The sequence below is a fragment of the Heteronotia binoei genome, chromosome 21 (genome assembly GCF_032191835.1).
Source record: "Heteronotia binoei isolate CCM8104 ecotype False Entrance Well chromosome 21, APGP_CSIRO_Hbin_v1, whole genome shotgun sequence".
NCBI classification, from domain to species: domain Eukaryota; kingdom Metazoa; phylum Chordata; class Lepidosauria; order Squamata; family Gekkonidae; genus Heteronotia; species Heteronotia binoei.
In genome coordinates this window covers 25,544,200-25,567,798 of record NC_083243.1, presented here as the reverse complement: position 1 = coordinate 25,567,798, position 23,599 = coordinate 25,544,200, and the positions used below count along the sequence as shown (strand labels likewise).

Genomic DNA, 23,599 nt, shown 5'->3' with positions numbered 1-23,599 from the left:
AGCCGTCCATCTGGCCTCAACGAGGGCCAGGGCCTTTTTGGCCTTGGCCCCTGCCTGGTGGAATGAGCTCCCCCTGGAGATCCGGACCCTGCGGGATCTGCTTCAATTCCGCAGGGCCTGTAAAACAGAGCTCTTTTGCCAGGCTTTCAGCTGAGACAGTGAGCGTCACTTGTTACCGGCCTCCCCCCCTCATTCCATCTCAGCGCTACAAGATCTGTTGGACTTGGACAATAGGTCACATCTGTGAGGCAGAATCTGCCATTTTAATCTTTGTAATCTTAGATTTTATATTTTAAATAAAATAAATAGCCCCGGGCCTGCTACTATCAATCCAAAGCCATCCATCGTTAGCTAGAATAGATAGTCACTCTTTCTCTCCACCACACTTGTATTTTATGTTTCTTTAAATAAATCCCCAGTATTGGTTTCTTTACTTAAAGCAAAGGCTCCCTGTGCAGTTTGTGAGAGAGTGTGGTAACCATTACACTAGGCCACGCTGCTGTGCTGAAGCTCAAAAGGAGCACTCTGCTAAATGAAGGTAAGGACGGCTCCAGCCATGCTAAATCAAACCCTGCAGGCTCCTCTTTAGGATTGGTACCAGGCAGGTCTCATAATAATGATGATCATCAACCATATGCAGGTGGGCAGCCATTTTGGTCTGAAGCAATGCAGACAAGCAGCACAGCAGACTCCTTGCTCACCTGCCTACTGCCCTATCGCCTGTCCCCTGACATATTTAAATGCCCCCCAAAGGAGAAAAAATCCTGGCTCCATCCCTGCCAATAACCGGGTCAGTTCATGGGTGGTTCACAGTCCAGTGAACTGGCCTGATTCGTGACAAAATTTGGTTTGTAATTTGATTTGTGCCTATCTCTAACCGATGGACCAGGGGATCTGATTCAGTATGTGTTGTGTATGTGTTTCTGCGTCTAATGTGGGTTGCTAGTTTCTGCCTGGCTCACTGGAGCCTTTAGGACTGAGCTTGGGGACATTGGAACAATAGGAAGCAGGATTCAAATCTCTGCTTCCCTGGACCAATCACTAGCCCCCTGCTGGTTCAAATGATCCAATGATGTTTTAAGGTGGGAACTTGTAGTGTGTATAGTTGGCCCCATTGGCCCAGTTCTCCAGTCTTAGTTTAACCGTTGCCATGCTGTAATAGGAAGGGATGGTGGTTCAGTGGTAGAGCATCTGTTTTGTAAGCAGAATGTAATGTACTGAGAACCGAGACGGTGTGAAGGCAACATAGTTTATTCAGTAGCCCATTACAAGAGAGCCAACACGCAGGCCGGGCCCCGCTTATATACATTACCCGGAACAGCCCCCTCCTCTGACCAGGCCAATCCTGGTCGGTCAGACTTCCCGCCACAGAACTTGATGGGCGGGGCGACTGGCGAGCTACATCCAGGGACCCAGGGGTTGCCGTCCATAGCGCTCGCCATGCGGCCTGATCAGTTATGTTCAATACATAATACAGAAGGTCCCAGGTTCAATCCCTGGCATCTCCAACTAAAAAGGGTCCAGGCAAATAGGCGTGAAAAACCTCAGCTTGAGACCCTGGAGAGCTGTTGCAGTCTGAGTAGACAATACTGACTTTGATTGACCGAGGGTCTGATTCAGTATAAGGCAGCTTCATATGTTCATATGTTTAATAACTAATAAAGAGCTTTGATCAACTCTACCCGAGTCTCCCCATGCATTGAACCCAGTACTTTTCAGTATGACAGCTTCATCTATATATGACTGCCTTAAAAAAACCCTATAACTTTACATGCCTTTAGTTTGTCACATGACTGAGGGTCAGTCTGCATTGTAGTTGTTATGTATAAGTGAGGATAACAGCCCTGAAAACTCGAGTGCCTAAATGAAAGCCGATCTTTGGTGTTTCACGTTTCAAATGAGAAATTCTGTCTACAAGAGAGGGGCTGTAAAAATAGCTGGCCAAGTCCACCAACCGTTTCTGCTGTCTAATCCTATCTGTATTCTGAAATAATTGAAGCAGTAGAGCGTTATATCAGCAGGGGTAAAAGATTTTGAGGCTGTGTGTGTGGGTGAAGCTTGCATAAAGTCCACATTTTGCTGGCAGAGCGCTGGAATTGTGGAGAAAACGGTGAATGTTAAGCATTCGGCAAGGAGGCGCCAGTCCAATTAAATCCCAGTTCAAAGTGAAGGTTTTTTTTCCTGCATCTGTATATGAAAACATGCATCAAATAGAAACAGATCCAGATTATAGTTTCCTCTAAACCAGGATAAGCAAAATACATTGTGTGAAGGATCTGATTTTAGTAAAAATCCCCAAACCTTGTGCAAGCTCAACTCTGAACAATGCATGCCATACAGTGAACAGAAGGTGCAACCATTATTTCCCAGTCTCATTAGATTCTCTGTACAGAACAGGAAGACATCAGTGTGAAAACAGAATGTGCTTGTTGACTCTTTTTGGCAAAATGCTGTCTTGGCTATCTTATCTGAACAATATTTGCTACCAATGATAAGCAACTGATAATTTCAGATGCTTTATAGATAGAGCAAGACTTCATTATGATGGGTATGTGAGAATAATTGCAAGGTCTTCTATTATAACAGAAGACCTCTCAGAAAAAATGTGTTAGTTGCCCATTAGTGCCAGAAGAAATAAGGGCGTACACCAGCGTTGTCATGAAGTTGGAAGGAGGGGTGCTCTAGGATTTGCAAATCCTGGAGTGCTTCCCCTGACATCATGATGTCACTTGTTTGCTGTAGTGCAAGGGTGTCAAACTCATTTCTCAGGAGGGCCGAATCTGACATAAATGAGACCTTGTTGGGCTGGGCCGTGTCGGGCAGGGCCATGTGTGTACCTATTTAATATTAGGTAGCAGAGAGAGAAACTTTTAAAGGACACAGATAAACACAAAGATTTTTAAAGAAACTTAAAACATGCTTAAAACATTAGCATTTGTTCTTAAAGGTACTTTCTTTGCGTTTCTCTCGTGGAATCCAGGGAACTGGGCAAAGGAAGCTCTGGCTCTTTCCCTCCCTCCCCAGGGGACCAGGAGGGAGAGGAGCCTCAACCAATAGAAAAAATAGAAAAAACCAATAGAAGTTTTGCTCTGTAGCTCCTGTACAATTGAGCAGGCCTTGCAAAGCAAGTTGAGATGCAAAAGGAAGCAAGAGAGAGGGAAAAGGAAGCAGACATGAGGCAGTTGCTTGGGGACCTGATCGGAGCCCTCTGGGGGCTCCCCTGTGGCTGTGTGCAGACTCTTATCTGGGAGAACCGGGTTTGATTCCCCACTTCTCCACTTGCAGCTGCTGGAATGGCCTTGGGTCAGCCATAGCACTTGCAGAGTTGTCCTTGAAAGGGCAGCTGCTGTGAGAGCTCTCTCAGCCTCACCTACCTCTCAGGGTGTCTTTTGTGGGAGAGAAAGGTAAAGGAGATTGTAAGCCACTCTGAGATTCAGAGTGGAGGGTGAGGTATAAATCCATCGTCGTTGGTAGCAAAGAGCAAGAATCCAGTCTTCTTATCCTCCTCCTCCTCATTTGAAAAGAGCAAGAGTCCAGTGGCGCCTTAAAGACTAACAAAATTTGTGACAGGGCAGGAGCTTTTGTGAGTCACTGCTCACTTCTTCCAATTACTGTAGTGTTTAGACTCTCAGGTTAACTGCTAAAAAAAGTCATTTGTCTTGGAAGCACAAAAGCTTTTTCACAGTATCCCCAATTCTGCATGCTTCCTGGTTAAGGGAACAATGCTGTACAAACAAATTACAAAGGTGATCTGACTCCAGTGGTTAGAAGAGAAAGAAATTTTACGTACAAAAATAGAAGCACGTCTTACATGAAGTATGTACTTCTAACATATTGTGAACAGATTAACTTCAAAAAATTTAACTTGCTGTAGCTGCAAGCCCAGGTAAGAGAGAGGTGAGGTCCGATATAAGAGGCAACAGAAGGCAATCAGTGGCCAAAGGGCTCAACATCTACCTGATGAGAGGGTGGGGCCAACAGCCAAGTGTACCTGAGTGAGAGAATTCTCTTACCCCCTCCTCCCCAGTTCCTCTTGCATTCAGAGTTACAATATCCAACAGGAACAGGGCTACTTAATTTAGGCATTGTCATGTGTCCTTTCATCTCTGTGTGCTGGCTTATTCCCAGTGACCATTGGTTGCCTTCTTGGGAATTGTTTTCTCTGAATTGTTGTGTCCATCTTGAAAACTTGAGTCTGACTCTGACATTATGTCCCTGGAAGAGCATTATGGTTTTATATGTATTTTATGCCGTTGTACATCACCTAGAGCTTGGCGCTGGCCAGAATGAGACGATAAATAAATCTAATAAATAATAATAATAATAATAATACTTGGGAGGGGTTATGTTTTTGTGTGTCTATTTTCAGCTCCACTTCAGCCATCCCAGAGTGAATCCAACGCCGTGATGTGCAAACCAGTTGACAATTACACATACCCCAATTTACCCATATTAAAGTGCAAGGAAGAGGTAAATAGTGTTTGTCCGGTTCGAATCTTGATGTTGTAAATTTGAACTGTGACCATTCTCCCCATTGTCTCTCCCGCTCCCCAATGTATTGATTATCTGTGATAGGAATTTGGGGAAAAAAATGTGTCTTGAGGCTTTTTTTTTTAGCAGGAACGCAGTTCTGGCTGGCTTGGCATCGGGGTGTGTGGCCTAATATGCAAATGAGTTCCTGTTGGGCTTTTCCCATAGAAAAATGTATAACTTTCCTCACCTATAAAGATAGACCTAGGTGGGCAGCCATGTTGGTCTGAAGCAGTAGAATAAATTTTGAGTCCTGTGGCACCTTTAAGACCAACAAATGTTTATTCAAGGTATGAGCTTTTGCATGCACGCACATTTCCTAAGGTACGTTGAAATGGAACTTTTAACTTCCATTTCAATGTATCTGAGGAAGTGTGCGTGAACATGAAAATTAGGAGGTCCCCCAATGGAGCCAGAACTCCAGAAGCCCTTCCACTGTGGCCTCCCAAGCATCAAGGATATAGAGCATCACTGCCCCAGATATAGTGTACCTTGTGGCTAATAGCCACTAATGGACCTCTGCTCCATATGTTTACGCAATCCCCTCTTGAAGCTGTCTGTTTGTAGCCGCCACCACTTCCTGTGGCAGTGAATTTCACGTGTTAATTACTCTTTGGGTGAAGAGGTACTTCCTTTTATCTGTTCTAAACCTGCATGTGTGTGCAAAGACACATAGAGAAAGCCTAAGTGAGGAGACAAGAGGAGTAACTTTAAAAAATATGGTAGGAATGAGGAGTGAGAGAGCGAATAAAACCAACACTGGTGGCAATCGCCACCAAAAACAACATGATTTTAATCTGCACAGCTGATCAGATCTCCAATAGCCAGTCACAAGTTCTGTTGGGAGGAGAACCATCTGGCTTCATCTTCTTTCTGAAAACATTTGCTGTGGTCCAGAAATCATGCTGGCAGGCTCCTGGGCACCACATTGGAGACCCCAATCTAACCTGTACTTTTTTTTCATGGAGACTCACATTCACCTCCTCCCTTCAGCTAAAGAGTGAAATCGCCTCCTTCTTGAACCACAGCTGTTGAAAAGATATTTGTCATAGTTAAGAAATGTTACAAATTCCTTTTATCATGTAGGATAAATTGAGTCTCCAAAGAAATAGCCAGTTCAGTACACACTCGGAAGCATTGGAAATATTCCTTTCTTACTCGTCACCAGGGGTTTTTTTTCTAGCAGGAACTCCTTTGCATAATAGGCCACACACCCCTGATGTAGCCAATCCTCCAAGAGCTTACAGGGCTTTTCTTACAGGGCCTACTGTAAGCTCCAAAAGGATTGGGTACAGCAGGGGGTGTGTGGCCTAATATGCAAAGGAGTTCCTGCTACAAAAAAAGCCCTGCCCATCACTATTAATCACTCCCCAAGAGGAAAAGAAGACCATGCTGTGGGATTCCTTTCACAATAAAGGAAACTGAGGTGGTGTTCAAATGTAGAAAAGAGGACAAAAATGGACTAGGAACTGTTTTTTAGATGTGGTCTGTGAACTTTTTGATGTGTCGGTAAGTTTTAATCTTCTAAAATTTTTGATTTATTCAGATCATTTCCTTGATTGAAAGCAACTCTGTGGTAATTGTGCGCGGAGCTACTGGCAGCGGCAAAAGCACTCAGCTTCCTCAGTTTGTCTTGGATCGCTGTGCGCAACGCTCTCTCTACTGCAACGTTGTGGTTACTCAGCCCAGGAAGATTGGTGCCAGCAGCATCGCAAGGTGGATCAGCAAGCAACGGTCATGGCCTCTGGGGGAGCTTGTAGGATACCAGGTACGGTTGTGCAGTGTACACAATTTGAAGTTTTCAGGGACCCTGAGATGGAAAATGCATCTCTCCTCGCCTCCCTTTCCCTTTCTCATTCCTTGCACTGGGACAATTGTTGCTTTGGCAGCCGCCGCCACCACAGCATTAAGGTGTTCAGTCTAACTGAAGGTAGGCTTTGCATAAGCAAATGAACAATATGTTCATTTTAAAAAGGCGTCTCGCTAAGCAGAGCTTCTGCCTGAAATACTAAAAGAGTTAACTATTAGAGTTCTCCATAACCTCACTCCCTGAAATGTTGTGATGGGCTCTGCCTAAAGCGGCTGCTGTTTTATACTAGCATCCATCACCCTGTGTCCAAACTCCAAAGGTATCCACAGATTCAAAAAGGTTGGGGACCTCTGTGCTACATGTTCAGCCACGTCCTGTGATCTGAGGCTACATGGGTGGCAACCTAAGAAAGGACCATCTTGGTAGTGGCACTGAAAGTTTGTATAATGTACTGGGTTCGAAGCATGAGGACGCTCAGGAGATAGTGAATTCAGCTCTTTGTTCAGAGAATTCAGCATAGCAAGATAGAAACTGGACTGACTCCCTAAGAGGAAAAGAAGACCATGCTGTGGGATTCCTTTCAGAATAAAGGAAACTGAGGTGGCCAATCAGGGGGTCGTTAGGCCAGCTGTGAAACTATAGTTGTGTGCGATGAGTTTTGGGTGGGGTTATTTGCATGCTTAGAGGGAGTATTGCCAGTGGTCTGCCTGATGCAGCATCCTGTTTCACACATTGGCCTACTAGTTGCCAAACAATAAGGCATAGAGGCTGAGGCCTTCTTTCTGGCACTGGTTTTTGCTTTGATGTTTCCTCCTGGCACTGATATTTGGAAGCTGACAGCCTGTGAACCAAAGCTTCTCTTTAATCTCAAGAAATCTTGTTGTTTCTAAACCTTTTAGTTGCTTTTTTGCATTGGTAGTACCTGCAATCATATACCACTGTAGTAAACAATAGATGTAAAAGGTAGTCCCCTGTGCAAGCACCGAGTCATCACCGACCCATGGGATGATATCACATCACAGCACTTTCTTGGCAGACTTTTTACAAAGTGGTTTTCCATTGCCCTCCCCAGTCATCTACATTTTACCCCCAGCAAGCTGGGTACTCATTTTACTGACCTTGGAAGGATGGAAGGCTGAGTCAACCTTGAGCCGGCTACCTGAACCCAGCTTCTGCTAGAATCAAACACAGGTTGTGAGCATAGCTTGGACTGCAGTACTGCAACTTATCACTCTGTGCCACGGGGTTCCTGGCAGTAAACAAGAGGAGATTATTAATAAAAATCATATGTTACCAATTCAAACTATATAACTCAGGGGTGGCCAAACTTGTTTAATGCAAGAGCCACATAGAAAATAAATGTCAGCTGTTTGAGAGTAGGAAGGAAGGAAAATAGACTGGGGGGGGAGGGAAGAGGGAGAGAGAGGTAGAAAGAAAACAACTTTAAATTCATTCTCCAAGCTGCCAGCTGGTTTGACTTGGAGAAGTGATTTAAAGAGAGAAATGACTTCTCCAAGCTGGCTGACGGGGAGGTGGGGCTTTGAGAGCCACACAGTATGTGTGAAAGACAGGTTCAATGTGCTACTATCTGCAATACCTCTTGGAAGATTCCATAAAACTCCCTATGCCAACAGACTGTGCACTGGTGCGTGTCCAGAGATAGAAACTTTAGAACATGTATTCTTAAACTGTACTTTTTACTCTGACCTGCGCTCCATACTCATTGATCCCTGTTTGAGTGAGCAAACAGCGAAGCCTGACAAATATAAAATTTTCTTCTTGTTGTCAACTCGGAACCAATTGGTAATTGAAAGTGTTGCAAATTTTTTATATCTATCATCTAGGAGGCACTTAATGTATTTGCAAATTGCCGTTTGATGGATGGATTGGTTCCCTGTTATGTTCGATATCATGCCAATAAAAATTATTGAATTGAAATGTGTGAAAGAGCCACATGTGGATCCCGAGCCACAGTTTGGCCACCCCTGACATAACATGACTCCTGAGACTGTGTTGTCTTTCAAACCACCCTTCCTGCTACCTGGATTCATATTTAAGAAGAAGATGATATTGGATTTATATCCCGCCCTCCACTCCGAAGGGTCTCAGAGCAGCTCACAATCTCCTTTACCTTCCTCCCCCACAACAGACACCCTGTGAGGTGGGTGGGGCTGGAGAGGGCTCTCACACCAGCTGCCCTTTCAAGGACAACCTCTGCCAGGGCTATGGCTGACCCAAGGCCATGCCAGCAGGTGCAAGTGGAGGAGTGGGGAATCAAACCCAGTTCGCCCAGATAAGAGTCCGCACACTTAACCACTACACCAAACTGGCTCTATTTAACACTTTGAAATGTGAGCAACGGGAATATTGCGCATGTTCACTTTTCCCCCACGTTAGCTTCTAAAGACTTTTGAAATCAAGCGTGGTCTCTGATGTTCTTCTAGGTTGGTTTAGAAAAAGTGGCATCAAATGACACAAGATTGATTTACATGACGACCGGAGTTCTCCTTCGGAAAATAGTTGCGGCCAAAAGCCTTGCAGAGTTCACTCACATCTTCATAGACGAGGTAAGTTTTGGGGGGTAAAGGGAAAAAAAGATCAGATTAAGTCTGGCTGTTTGTTTGTTTTCTCCTTAGGAGATGCTTAAAATTCATCTCTTTGCTGTACTGCCCAAAAGGGCTTCACTCTGATAAATACTTGGATCCTCAAACCTTAATGCTCTTAAAAAGCAAATGGCCATCACTTTCTAACGTGAGAGGTTATGTTACCTCTGGGTGTGCGGTGGGAAACCCAACTTCCAGTGTGAAGAAGGAAAATGTATTATGGGGGGGGGGAGGTGTTACATGTGCATTTCTTTTTTAAAAAATGGGTTGACCACAGGTACCAGGTATCTTCCAGATCATTTGTGTTTGTTAGCCAGTCTTCTAGGCACTGGAAATTTACATATTTGAAATTACAGGTTGATTATTAGAAAGCGTTTGTATTTTTCCTCTTGTCTTGGAAACAGCTGTTTGGGGTGGGTTACACCAGGGATGTTGAACTCATTTGTTATGAGTTCCCTGTGTGTAACAAATAGAATGTAACAACTACTGTCTTGCAAACTTGAATTATTATTAAGCAGATTTACAGAAGATCCTGAAAGCTCCCTCCTCTCCTGCACATAAGTGAGCATGTATAAATGGGCCATCTGAAGGTCACCAAAGTAAAAAGTTACAGTTGCTGTGGTACACTCATCACAGTTGGTTTTCTAACTCAGGGTTTCAGGTGACCTTTAATTATTTGCAAGCTTTGTGAAAAGTACTGGGTTCGATGCAGGAGGACGCTCATGAGAGAGTGATTTCAGCTCTTTAGTCAGTGATTACAGCATTGCAATAGAGAAACTGATCTGACAGGAAGGGTCAATGGCCCTGGTTATATACATGCAAATAACCTCACCCAAAACCCAACACACATAACTATAGGTACAAGGGCTGCCCCAATGACTCCTGATTGGCCTCCTCCCAGAATCCAGGTGGCTATTATTATGGAGCCTGAAGCTCAGCAAAGTGTTTGGTAGAACCTTCAGGCGAGTTCCAGCCCCAATAACACTGGTTTAAAGCTAACCATGGTTAGCATTAAGGTAGGTGCAGACGGTGGTTAGGAAAATTGTAAACACTGTATATTAAATTGGGCTCTGAGAATTAAAGCAAGCTGACTTTCTACTTGTGTTCTCTTTCTTTCATTTTAGGTGCACGAGCGCACAGAAGAGATGGATTTCTTGCTATTAGTGGTTCGTAAACTGTTGCGCACCAATTCACGATTTGTGAAGGTGAGCGGGAAATGGATTTTTAACTGGGTTGATCCCTCAGTCTGATCCTCTAGAGCAGCTGTGCAAAACCAAATGTGAAAATCAGAGCGCTTCAGCTCATCTGGGTTGATCCTCAGTCTGATCCTCTGGAGCAGCTATGCAAAACCAGATGTGAAAATCAAAGCGCTTCAACTCATCGTTTTGTAACATCAAGATGTCACCTCAGCTTGTGTGTGTGTATTGTGTCTGGACCAATTTGTGAACTTGAGAAAGCCACCCCCCCCCTTTGATCAGCTGATCGGCGGGAAAAATGGTGCTGGAGGCTTGTAGCTTCTATGCCAGCTCTCTGGTGCAATCACTGTCAGTGTGGGGTGAGGGGGCAGCAAGCAGTGGAAAGTACAAGCCACCAAAAGAGTGGTCACTGCTGCCTCCATCTCCTGCCTCCTTCCATCCCATGCAATCCAGGAAGAAAGGGTGGGGGGAGATGGTGGCCGTGGCCACTATTTCGGCAGCTTGTCCTTCCCACTGCTTGCTGCCCCCTCACCCCGCACTGAATAGCAATCATGCCGGAGGGCTGGCATAGGAGCCGTGAGCCTCTGGCACCATTTTACCTGCTGATCAGCTGATCGGCAGGGGGGCTTAAAGTAGCCCAAGAATCCATGGCCACTCCACCGTCCCTTCCTGGGCATTGAAATAGTGGGGGAGGGAGGGAGGGAGGAGGAGGCTGGGGAAGAGGCAGGCGGACAAGTGACGGGGACGAGGTGGGCGGGCAAGCTGCAGAGGTGGGGGGGGGGCTGGTGGAGGAAGAGGCAGGTGGGCAAGTGACAGGGAAGATGTGGGTAAGGGGTGTGGGAATGGAGGTGGGAAAGGGGTGGGTGACGGAGGAGGGGACAGAGGAAGGGGCAGGCGGATGGAAGAGAAGAAGACATGCCGGAGACAGAGGAGACAAACGGGATTTGTCTAGAGGGCATGGGGAGGGCCGAATTTGGCACCACAACCTTGTTGGTGCCCTAGGCAAATGCCTAGTGGGCAAGCTGGCCCTGGTGTTGATGATACTGATTGGGCACGAAGGTGGGCTATAAATGCTGTAAATAAATAGACTGTCTTTTCCTTTCTGTAAAGCATTTCTAAAAATCTTTTGCCTGCCATTCCCTTCACATGCTGCTTATTCTAGAGTCCCACCAGTCCCTCCAGAACTGAAATACAGCATTCTCTTTTTTTAAAGGGCCGTATTTGGTTGCTTCCAGAAACATAGGCTGCGCACTGTATTCCCTTATGAATCCAGAAGATGCTTACTAAGTTTTTCTTGTATTAACTTGGACTTTGTAATCGAAAACCAAGAAGACAGTTCAGGTTTTCTTCCCCAGTGAATTAAACCTCATCTTGGGAGTTCTGTGGATCATAAATCGGGTTTGCTGGTTTCCCGTTTTTTTTTTCTTTTTTAGGTGATTCTAATGTCTGCAACCATCAACTGCCAGGAGTTTGCTGACTATTTTGCTATTCCAGTTCGCAACAAACTATGTCCTGCCTACATGTTCGAAGTGGAAGGCAAGCCCCACGCAATTGAAGAATACTATCTGGATGAATTGAAGCCGATCTTCCGTCACATCAGGGTATGGCAAAGAGTTAACATGGAGTTCTGCTTCCCTGCCCCCTTGGTCATTGACTGCCAAATTGTATTGGGTGCTTCCAAGGCTTTTTTTGTAGGCAAAGCCCAGCGGGAACTCATTTGCATGTTAGGCTACACCCCCCCACATCACCATTGTTTCACACAAAGCTTTTTTGTAGACAAAGCCCAACAGGAACTCATTTGCATATTAGGCCACACACCCCTGATACCAAGCCAACTGGAACTGCCTTCCTGTGCATTCTTGCTAAAAAAAAAAAGCTCTGGGTGCTTCCTTTTGTGTTCTCTGTCCTTTTGCGTAGTCTGTATTATTTTGTGTCCTTTCTTTCATGCTTTCGGTGCATCTAGGTGTAGCGTGCAAATTGCATGGCTTTAATTCCCAGCCACCTCTCTCTCTCTCTCTTTTTAAATCCGCTTTTGGCGGAGGGGTCGGTATTGACTGGGAGCAGAGAAGTGGTGTTGTGTCTGGCAGGCAGAGAAAGGATTAAAGACATTATTCTTCTGTACAGGGTCTCCTGAATAGTGCTGCATCTTGTTTGTTGCCTGAATAGGGCTTGACTATTATATTTTATGATATCGGGCAGGGCTGGCTCTGCCACTAGGCAAACTAGGCAATTGCCTAGGGTGCTGGCCTTCTGGGGGCACCAAATTGGGTACCCCCCCATGTGACTTGGTGACGTTATCTGTGCAGGGGTGGAGGGAGGAGGTAGAAGTTAGCTTTGCCGAAGGTTCCAGACAGTCTAGGGCCAGCCCTGATCAGAGGTCCTCATTGTGTTGGGGACAACACTCAAGACATTGAATCAAGTGAGCTGTGCTGCTGGAAATTTCTCATTGGGATCCCCTTAAGAAAAATTCTTTCTGTGTGTAACATTTATTGGAGCAAGGGGCTTTTTAATGAGAGGCTTGCCCCTTTGGAAAGCAAACCTACCTGACAAAGGGCTCTGGCAAATAATCACATTGTATTTTTGTCTTTATGATATGAGTGTGGAGACTTGAGCCACAAGGAAAGCTGTACGTTGCTTTTTTGAGTACATTGTGATTTGGACTGTAGAACCTGCTTCACCAGGACAACACCTTACAGAGGAGTCTGTTCAGTATTTGGAACTTTTTAATGATTTACCTGTTTCTCCTGTCCTTTGAATACATTATATGCATAACCTATGTGTAGCATCTCTCAGGACACAGTGATAATTGTCTTAGAAGGTAGCCCATGGGTGCCATAGCACCCACTAATACATTTCTTGGGGCCCACCAAGTGTTTTTAAAAAGTGAGCAGGGCCAGGTATTTTGTTTGTCCTTAAAATGCCTGTTTGCTTCATCCCAGTCTTCCTGAGAGCCAGCATGATAAGAACGTAAGAGAAGCCATGTTGGATCAGGCCAATGGCCCATCCAGTCCAAAACTCTGTGTCACACAGTGGCCAATATGTGTGTGTGTGTGTATATATACACACACACACACATACATCCATATACACACACACAAACACACACACAAACACATATACACACACACACACACACACACACACACTGTGGCTTATAGTAATGGTTAAGAGCAATGGATTCTAAATATGGAGAACCAGGTTTGGGTCCCCACTCCTCCTCCACATGAAACCTACTGGGGTGACCTTGAGCCAGTCACAGCTCTCGCAGAACTCTTAGTCCCACTGCCTCACAAAGTAACTGTTGTGGGGAGAGGAGGGGAAGGGGATTGTGAGGAATTTTGAGAGTCCTTAAGGTAGAGAAAAATGAAATATAGAAATCAATTCTTCCTTCTCTCAGTTTCACTGCCTCACAAGGTGACCGTTGTGGGGAGAGGAAGGGAAGGCAATTGTGAGGCATTTTGAGACTCCGTAAGGTAGAGAAAAGTGAAATATAGAAACCAACTCTTCCTTTTCCTCCTCCTCCCCACCTCTGGTAATGTAGCTTCCTAAATAAATACTTCATTCTCTTTTAACGGCCATCCCTCCCAGCATTTTTCTTTATCCTCCCAGCCGGCAGTTACAACATATTGGCTGCCTTCAGATGCTCCCTCTGCTGCTCTTATGCACAAAGTGCTAAAACAGCAAACCAGGAATGCAGTAAGCCACAATTTGTTGTGACATCCAGATCTGGGCGCTTGAACAAATTGCTCTTTTGTTTCCTGCTTACGAACTGGGATTCTAAACCAAAATTCAATCTCAATTCCATCAAGTCTCCCTCTACTTTAGATCAGTCCTTTTTTTTTGGTAGACAAAGCCCAGCAGGAACTCATTTGCGTATTAGACCACACCACTTGGCATGGGAGCATGTGGCATGGCGGGTCGGGCCAGCTGGAGCCCTGACTGGTCCAGGTGGAGCTCCGCTGCTGAGGATTCCTGCAGGGAAAAAGCCCTGCTTTGGATCATTCCGATCAGAAACAAATGGTTCCACTGGTGGGCTTCCTGAGGGCTCCTGGGTTTTGGCCACCCATTGACACAGAGGGTTGGGCTGGATGGGCCCTTGGCCTGATTCACGATGGCTTCTCATGACCTTAAAAGATTTGTTTGGCTTGATGTCTGGAGTTGCTCAGGTGGGCTTCCTTGGAGGTTTTTAAACAGAGGCTAGATGACCACCTGACAGCAATGAGGATCCTGTGAATTTAGGGGAAGGCAATGGCAAACCATCCTGTAAAAAGTCTGCCATGAAAACATTGTGGAAGCTCGCACAGGGGACTACCTTTACCTTTTTTTTTTTTGTGAGTTTCCTGCATTGTGCAGGGAGTTGGGCTAGATGGCCTTGGAGGCCTCTTCCAACTCTATGATTCTAGGAAACGCTTTCAAGTGCATTGCCTGAACTGAGAACCTGTTCAAAAGGAGCAAACCAGTTTTTCAGAAGCCTTTCTCTCTTTTTTGGTGGTTTTATTTTATTTGCAAAAATAAAGGCTTCCAGACTGTCAAGCACAATTTGTGAAATGGTCTGGAGGAGACGTGACTCAGTGGAAGCATATCTGTTTTGCATGTAGAAGGCCCCCGAGTTCAGTCCCTGCCATCTCCAGTGAAAAGGATCAGGCAATTGGTGATGTAGAAGAAGAAGACGACTGCAGATTTATACCCCGCCCTTCTCTCTGAATCAGAGCAGCTTACAATCTCCTGTATCTTCTCTGCCCACAACAGACACCCTGTGAGGTGGGTGGGGCTGAGAGGGCTCTCATGGCAGCTGCCCTTTCAAGGACAACTCCTGCGATAGCTATGGCTAACCCAAGGCAGGTGCAAGTGGAGGAGTGGGGAATCAAACCCGGTTCTCCCAGATAAGAGTCCGCGCACTTAACCACTACACCTAAACTGGCTCTCAGTTTGCAGGGAGGAGTTGCAGGGAAGAACAAATGCGACGGTACAGGCGGTTGTGTTTGTATCTTAAGGCAACTCAGGAACGGTGAAATACATTGAAGGGGGGAGGGGGAAAAACCCTTGGAAAGAGCTTTGCCTGAGACCCTGGAGACGCTGCTGATCTGGGTAGATAAAACTGACCTTGATGGGCCAAAGGGTCTGATTCATTATAAAGCATCTGCATGTATTCATATGTGTGTTCGTCATGCACAGAGTATTTTTTTTTTGAGGGCCTTCTAAGAAGGAGGGGTTACAGATGCTTTTAATGCTTGAAATGGCTGTTGGTTATCTGCAACCGGACAGATTCTCATCCTTAACAAAACACAAACCATCTGTTTCCTAGAAGCGTGTCCTGCTCGTAGTGCTGTGTCATCACAATGAGGTGCAAATTAGGGATTTCCCTCTCTTAACCCCCCTTTTTTTTTAAAAGAAAATTCTCTCAGTTTGGGTTTAAAAATCTAGACTGTCAGTTTAATGCAGATTTATAAGTGAATCGATAATTTATCGGAAGGGGCATCAGGAGATGCATTAGCTTACACACGCAGTGACGATCAAAGGAATACAGCTGCTGAAGTCCTGAGATATGTTTTTTAAAAAACCTCAAGGAATACTCTTGTTATAACAATTGCCTGTCAGTGTTCATATAAGTGCTAGTGGTATGTCAACTCCCATGTACGGCATGGAGGGAGAGATTATATAATATGTGATGTCTGTGAAAGGTTCTTGATGATGGGGGGTGGGCACTAAAAGAGAGCCAGGAAGTTTTCTTACTTTCAGGTTAGATCTGTCGTTTGCACTTCTGTTTCTGCAGTCAGTAGCTTGCCCTACCTTGTGACATCCCCTCCAACATCGTGAAAGTGCACAAGAGTTTTGATCCTTCAGATTTTATTTTTCTTCAAGATCACACATATTTAACTGTTAATCCTCTAAGGGTGGGTTGTTGGTTGTTGTTTTTTTTTAAATCTTCCCGCTGTATTTTCATCCCTCTCTCACCCTTCCTGTGGCTGTACATCCTTTTTGCTTGTTTAGCAGGGAAGAGCAAATGCGAAGGTACAGGCTGTTGTGTTTGTACCTTAGGGCAATTCAGGAACAGTGAAATACATTGAAGGGGGGAGCGGAAAAAACCCTTGGAATTCCTGAGAAAAAGGAGGCGGAGAGGGGTTTTTTTTTTGCAGTCATGCATCAAAGTCATGCATTTTGAACAGCACTGGATCAGCTCCTGTGGCAGAATGTTTTGAAAGTCAGGTAGAGAATGGCTTTGATGATTAGGGAACTAACTAAAGGGTTGATAACTTTAAAAAAAATTGTCCTCAAAGACTTAGGGGACAAATCCGGTACTATGTTAATGAAAAGGGGCCACCAGATCTGGTGCTGAGCCATCTGGTACAGGTCAAATAGCTCCTTATTGTAAGATCTCATTTTCCAGTTTTAAAAATCCTATTGTTTACGTAATTAAGTCCTGTTGTTCTAATTCAGACTCGTCTATTGCTGATGCATCACAGTGGGTTCGGATTCAAGCTCAAGGTTTGCATAAAATGCTATCGGCAGTGGTTCTTGAAAGCATTTACCTCCCTTTTAGAGTTGTTTTTCTCCAGAATTGTTTTTCTCCAGAACCACAGAACGATCCTATTCTCTGTGCCAAGAGGTCATGTTAATTTGATGTTCTACGGAAAGATTAAGAACATAAGAGAAGCCATGTTGGATCAGGCCAATGGCCCATCCAGTCCAACACTCTGTATCACACAGTGGCCAAAACAAACAAACAAAAATCCTAGGTGCCATCAGGAGATCCATCAGTGGGACCAGGACACTAGAAGCCCTCCCACTGTTGCCCCTCCCAAGCACCAAGAATACAGAGCATCACTGCCCCTGACGGAGAGTTCTAACAATATGCTGTGGCTAATAGCCACTGATGGACCTCTGTTCCATATGTTTATCCAATCCCCTCTTGAAGCTGGCTATACTTGTAGCTGCCATCACTTCCTGTGGCAGTGAATTCCATGTGTTCATCACCCTTTGAGTGAAGAAGGACTTCCTTTTATCCGTTCTAACTCGACTGCTCAGCAATTTCATGGAGTGCCCACGAGTTCTTGTATTGTGAGAAAGGGAGAAAAGTACTTCTTTCTCTACCTTCTCTATCCCATGCATAATCTTTTAAACCTTTTCCCAATGCTATAATATCTTTTTTGAGGTGCGGTGACCAGAATTGAACACAGTACTCCAAATGAGGTCGCACCATCAATTTATACAGGGGCGTTATGATACTGGCTGATTTGTTTTCAATTCCCTTCCTAATAATTTTCAGGATGATGTTAGCCTTTTTTATTGCAGTCGCACACTCTTGACATTTTCAGTGAGTTATCTACCACGGCCCCAAGATCTCTCTCTGACAAAACCTGAGCCTAGCAAAACAGAAGGCTAAGAAGGCCTGTAGCTAGAGAATTTTTTTCAGGTGGTGGTGGTGGGGGGGAGACCAGTTGGCATGATGTCACTTCTGATGTCACAAAAATCTTGAAAAATTAAAATAAAAGAACCTGTCAGGTTGCCTGTAGCCGCTGCCTTTTTTCCGTTCCTCAGCCTGGGCTGGAGGACTAGAGGGCCCACTTTCCCATTCAGAAAGGCAAGAGGGAAGTGACTCAGCGTGCAGCTGCTTCCTGCCCCCCCCCAACAACATAAAGTGACCTTGTCTGTTCTTCAACTGAAATGCATCTCCTCTTTGACCATAGCAGTGGCATTGTTGGAGGAACGTGGAGCTGGACAGCCCACCCTGGAGCTGCCTCCACAACCAGCAGGAAGCAGTCCACGAGAACTATATTGGCTTGACAGCAGTGGCCTCACTGTGCCTGTGGTAGCACAGTCACCCCCCCCCCCGGGTCACATGACACCAGGTCACATGATGCCAGCAGCCAGGTCCCATGGATGGGCGGGCACAGGTGCAGTAAGGCCACCACCGCTAAGCCGAGTCAGTCCTTGTGGATCATCAGAACAGTGAAATGAACATTATTAAAGTCCATTGGTCGTGATGGAAAGCTCTGTCAAGTTGCAGCCAACTTACAGTGACCCCTTCTGTGGTTTCCAGGACAAGAGACGTACAGAGGTGACTTGCCATTGCCTGCCCCTGCATACAAGTTAAGCTGACCCTACTTAGCTTCTGACAGGGGTGGAATTCTAGCAGGAGCTCATTTGCATATTAGGCCACACCCCCTGATGTAGCCAATCCTTCAAGGCTCTTTTTTGTAAGCTCTTGGAGGACTGGCCACACCAGGGGTGTGTGGCCTAATATGCAAAGAAGCTCCTGCTAGAATTCTGCCCCTAGCTTCTGAGATCTGATGCGATCAGGCCAGCCTGGACTATCTGGGTCAGGGAGTAAAGTACATTAAACAAGCTGAATTCCAGAAAGCTAGCAGGGGACCATTGCTGTACTACAAAGAGAAAGAGATGCTGCACTAACTAATCAGATTTGAGTGTGAAGTAGTAGCTCCATATAGGGTGTTGAAAGTATTAAGAAAGTATTCAGATCTTTGGAAGCGAAGCAGGGTCAGCCTGCATAGTACTTGGATGGGAGGCCACCAAAAAAGTCCAGGATTGTGGCATAGAGGCAAGCAGTGGCAAATGACCTCTGAGTGTCTCTTGCTTTGAAAAGCCTTTGGGTCACCATAACTGGGCTGCAACATGGCAGCACTGTCCACCACCACAGCTATGGTATATGTCTTTGGTTTCTGCACCCAGATTTGTAGATAGTGTAAAAGTGTTTAAAATAGATGGCATTCTCACCAGTACTCAGAAGGCCTTTTCTCTTCCTCTTGGGGAGGGACGGTGGCTCAGTGGTAGAGCAACTGCTTGGTAAGCAGAAGGTCCCAGGTTCAATCCCCGGCATCTCCAACTAAAAAGGGTCCAGGCAAGTAGGTGTGAAAAACCTCAGCTTGAGACCCTGGAGAGCCGCTGCCAGTCTGAGTAGACAATACTGACTTTGATGGACCGAGGGTCTGATTCAGTATAAGGCAGCTTCATATGTTCCAAAGGACAATGCGCAGTAATGCGTATTCTATGATCCTTGTTGGGTAAGTTCAGTAGACTCCAGAGGAGTAGCCATGTTCATCTGTTACACCAGTGTTGAATGGTGGCATCTTAAAGTTGGATTATTTATTCATTAAAACCAAGGGTGTCAAACTCATTTGCCGGATCTTACACAAATGGGACTTTGTGGGGCCCGGACCATGCGTGTCAGAAAATGTAACGCCTGGTAGTGAAGACGTAAACTTTATAAAGGACACAGGCAAGCAGAAAGATTTGTTTTAAAATAAAAATAAAAATGTGCTTAAAAGATTAGCACTCTTTCAACATTTTGTTTATGTAACAGTTTCTGATAACTGACACCTCTTGCTCTGAATTATTGCATCAAAATTTGGAGACGATGTCTGTGCTGTAGCAGCCTTGAGTATGCTGTTCGGGTGTTGTTCAGTTGTGTATCTGTTAGTTGCAAACCTACTTTTGATTTATTGACATTCATTACAGAAATCTCATGGTCAATGCTTTTCACCTAAGACCCAGGGGAAAATATGGAATGGCTGGGCATTACGAGCTTTTGTACAGAAGTTGCTTCATGTGCTGGTCAGCCAATGGAAAAAAAATGGAGGCTTTGCTCTGTAGTTCCTATGTGATTGAGCAAGCCTAGCAAAGCAAGCTGTGATGCAGAAGGAAGGAAGATTGAGAGAAGGAAGTAGATGACAGTGAGTTGCTGGTGGGCCTGATAGGAGTCTTCTGGGGACCTGAGCTGCCCTTGGGTTGCATGTTTGATACCGCTGCTCTAAACATTCTCATCTATTCCTCCTTGGATGATGAGCACCTTTGTTTGTTGTACTGCCTTTCTTTCTTTCTTTCTTTCTTTCTTTCTTTCTTTCTTTCTTTCTTTCTTTCTTTCTTTCTTTCTTTCTTTCTTTCTTTCTTTCTTTCTTTCTTTCTTTCTTTCTTTCTTTCTTTCTTTCTTTCTTTCTTTCTTTCTTTCTTTCTTTCTTTCTTTCTTTCTTTCTTTCTTTCTTTCTTTCTTTCTTTCCTCCCTTCCCTTCCCTTCCCTTCCCTTCCCTTCCCTTCCTTCTGTTTGGTGTAGTGGTTAAGTGTGCAGATTCTTATCTGGGAGAACCGGGTTTGATTCCCCACTCCTCCACTTGCAGCTGCTGGAATGGCCTTGGGTTAGCCATAGCTATCGCAGGAGTTGTCCTTGAAAGGGCAGCTGCTGTGAGAGTTCTCTCAGCCCCACCCACCTCACAGGGTGTCGTGGGGGGAGAAGATATAGGAGATTGTAAGCCGCTCTGAATCTCTAATTCAGAGAGAAGGGTGGGGTATAAACCTTCAGTCTTCTTCTTTTTCTTAAGACAGTTGCAGCTTTAAGCGTGTGGCTGTGTGTTTAAGCTACTTGCAAGGTGCTGTCCTTGAAATCTATTTTTCTCCTTGTTGACTTGTATAGCACAGCAGCTAAGAGTTTCAGCTGGAGAGCACCCCTGGTTCGAATCATGAATTCACCTGGGGTTTAGTCGCGCTGCGAATGGAAAATGCATGACTTGCTGCTGAAAACTGCAGTTTGATTAGCTTCTATCTAGAAGAATTTACCATATATCATTTTATCAGCAAACAATAAAGGATATCGGGAGGGAGCGCAGAAATACAGAAAAGGACAATGTGAATTGAATTTTAGGGAGGAGGGACTAGATGCACAGCTGCCATTTTCAACTGTAGTTATGTGTGTGGCGTCTTAACTCGTTTTAATAGTGCATGCGAAATGCTTTGGTTTAAGGCAGGGGTCCTCAAACTTTTTAAATAGGGGGCCAGTTCACTGTCCCTCAGACTGTTGGAGGGCCGGACTGCCATTACTGTACAAGGCCGTGGGCCGTCAGTTCTCCGTCTTCTGCATCTCTCTCCCTTCCCCACACCACACACCCCGGCCTGGGAACTCACCTCACCTCGGTATCACCTCACACTCTGTCTCCGCCGCCTCAGCCCAGTGCCGGAAGTGTGCATTGCTAACGCGAGTTTAGGTCGAATGTCACTTCCGGTCTAATTTTGCCATAACCCGGCGGGCCGCATAAACGTCCTCAGCGGGCTGCATCTGGCCTGCGGACCGTAGTTTGAGGACCCCTGGTTTAAGGATTTGGACAATACAGTATATGCATGGCTTGTTCTGGGAAGCACATGCCAGTAGACTACATAGTGGGGGGATCCAGCAGTTTTCCTATGAGTCTTCCTCCAACTTAAGTTGAAGGAAGGCTTCAAATGCAACCAAAAGGGAAAGTGGGGTATAAATATTTTTATTAATACATTTTGCTCTGTGGAGTGGAAGAATGGAGTAGGACTCACCCCAGTTCTATATACATTAATTGACTGTGATCTCATCTGGGAATTCAGTGGCTGGTTTGGACAGCAACTATATTTTGGGGTATCTTGGGAGGTAGGAGAGTTTTGCTCAGTTTCACTCTGTTTCCTTGTCATCCACTCCCTCGATTTTTCTACTGTATCAGTACAAAAGCTGCATAAAGGGTGAAACGGAGTTCATCAGGAGCAGTTGTGACTTGGATGGGTTCGCTTCAGACAGTTGTGTTAAAACTTGTGGACTTTCGTTTTTGTCAGAACGCAGCCTTCCTTCATAAAGCAGTGTGGCAGCTCTATCATGTTAAGGGATGGCAAAGGAGGACAGCAGAGGCACTTCAGCCAGGTGAGAAGATGAGATCTGAAAGCTCTCAAAGCCGAGGAACTTCAGCTGATGACTTTACTCTGAAGAGTGGAAAATTGCTTGAAGAAGATGATCCTGCAGGCTTTATACAAAGAGCCATAGGCTAATGCTCTTGCTGCTTCGAGATAAACGTGTACTGTTTAAAGGAAGAACAAGCTTAATGGAAGAATGAGTACACACACATTAATGAGAGCTGCAACATGGACTTTGTAGTTGGGGTTAATGAGAGCTGCAATATGAGCTTTGTAGTTGGGGTTAATGAGAGCTGCAGTATGAGCTTTGTAGTTGGTGGAAATGCAGTCTACCTTATTTTCATATCTCTTTGGAGTGTGCTGCACAGGGCTTTCACTTTGTTCTGATGAATGTGCACATCAGCTTTTCAAGATGATGGCCATTGTAAAGGGATGTGAAGGGTGAACATACAGATAAATCAGTGTGAATTTGTTTTACTGTGGTATCTCAGCATTGTAACATTAACAAAGGAATGGAATCAATGAGGATCCTTTAAACCCTAGTTTGCTTATTTTTGTTGTTGACTAGAGTTTTTCTCTTTGTGTTGCTGAAACAGTTAATCACTTTTGGAACTTTGGATGAGAGTAAAATCATAGTAATGGGTGTCTCTCCATCTTCTGGTACATTTTTATCTTGCCTTTCCTCCAAGGGAAGGCTGTATGGTTCTCTGTCCTCATGGTATTTTTACAATAATGCTGTGAAGTGGAATAGACTTAAGAAGCAGATGCGTGGCCCCAGGTTCATGGCTGAAGGGGGGACTCGAACCTGGATCTCACAAATCCTTGTCTGACACTCTAACCATGCCATCGCACCAGCATCCCCCTGGAAGAAGCACTGAATTTGGATAGTGTCAGGAATTTAATTGGTAATAAAATATACTTTGCAGCTGTTCTGTCTTCTGCGCATGGGTGGAAAAATTTGCTTTGTCACCTCAAACAGCCACATTGAAGTGATGTGAAATCACTGTAACTTTCTGGTTTTTGACATGTTGTGACACAGTGAGAGCATGGCTCACCGTATTCCGTAAGAAACTTCAGTAAATGGGTTGTTCAGGTGTCCATGAGGGGCTTGGAAGAGGTGAGCTTCCCACCTGGCTGGAGGGCAGGTGTGTCTTTGTACGGAAAGCAAATGCAATTGATAGGCTGGAAGAGACGGAATCTGCTGTAAGTTAGATAAAGCACCTTGAAGGGTACGCAGTTTCTTTCTGGGATCTGACACTGGAACAGTTCCGTTGCTTCTGGATATACCTCTACCTTTGCTTTACCTGTATATCTGTTATTAAAGCAAACAGTACAACAATGTCTCCAGCCTGCTCTACTCTAGAGGGGACCAACCTGGATTGATGCTACCTCTGGAGCTTCTCAGCACTCAGAGAAGCGGAGCAAGCATTAGCTAATAGAATTTCACTAATGAGAAACATCTGGGCCTGCGTCAACTTCTTTAAAGGGCCAAAGTTGATGATATCTGTAACACAAGTCTGGTCAGGCATCCCCTGTCCTGACTTGCAAACATCAGAGGATTAAAGTTCCCAAGTACCCCAGCGCCTGCTTTGGCTTTGGACACGGAGAGGGAAGGTGGGACTTCAGTCTTCCTTTCTGCGCCATTTTCCTGAGATGGAATGGTCAGGGAGGGCCCTTTTTGCCTGCTGTGGGATGTCGTGCTTCAGTCACTCTACACGGAGTCACACAGTGGTTCAACCCCTCCTCTGTGACCGTGTTGGCTTGTGAACATGGTGCAGGAGGAATAGCTGGAGGCTCCCCCT

The 23,599-nt window shown here is 45.2% G+C and overlaps 1 protein-coding gene across 2 annotated transcripts in view; it reads left to right on the top strand.

Moving 5' to 3' along the window:
- Positions 1-23,599, top strand: part of TDRD9 (tudor domain containing 9) — a 182,700-nt gene that overhangs the window by 69,732 nt on the left and 89,369 nt on the right. For both annotated transcript variants that reach the window (XM_060262919.1, XM_060262918.1), the window contains exons 3-7: positions 4,370-4,470; positions 6,077-6,298; positions 8,785-8,907; positions 10,068-10,148; positions 11,573-11,740. In XM_060262919.1, the coding sequence (XP_060118902.1) occupies positions 4,370-4,470; positions 6,077-6,298; positions 8,785-8,907; positions 10,068-10,148; positions 11,573-11,740 (695 nt within the window). The remainder of the gene's footprint in view (positions 1-4,369; positions 4,471-6,076; positions 6,299-8,784; positions 8,908-10,067; positions 10,149-11,572; positions 11,741-23,599) is intronic.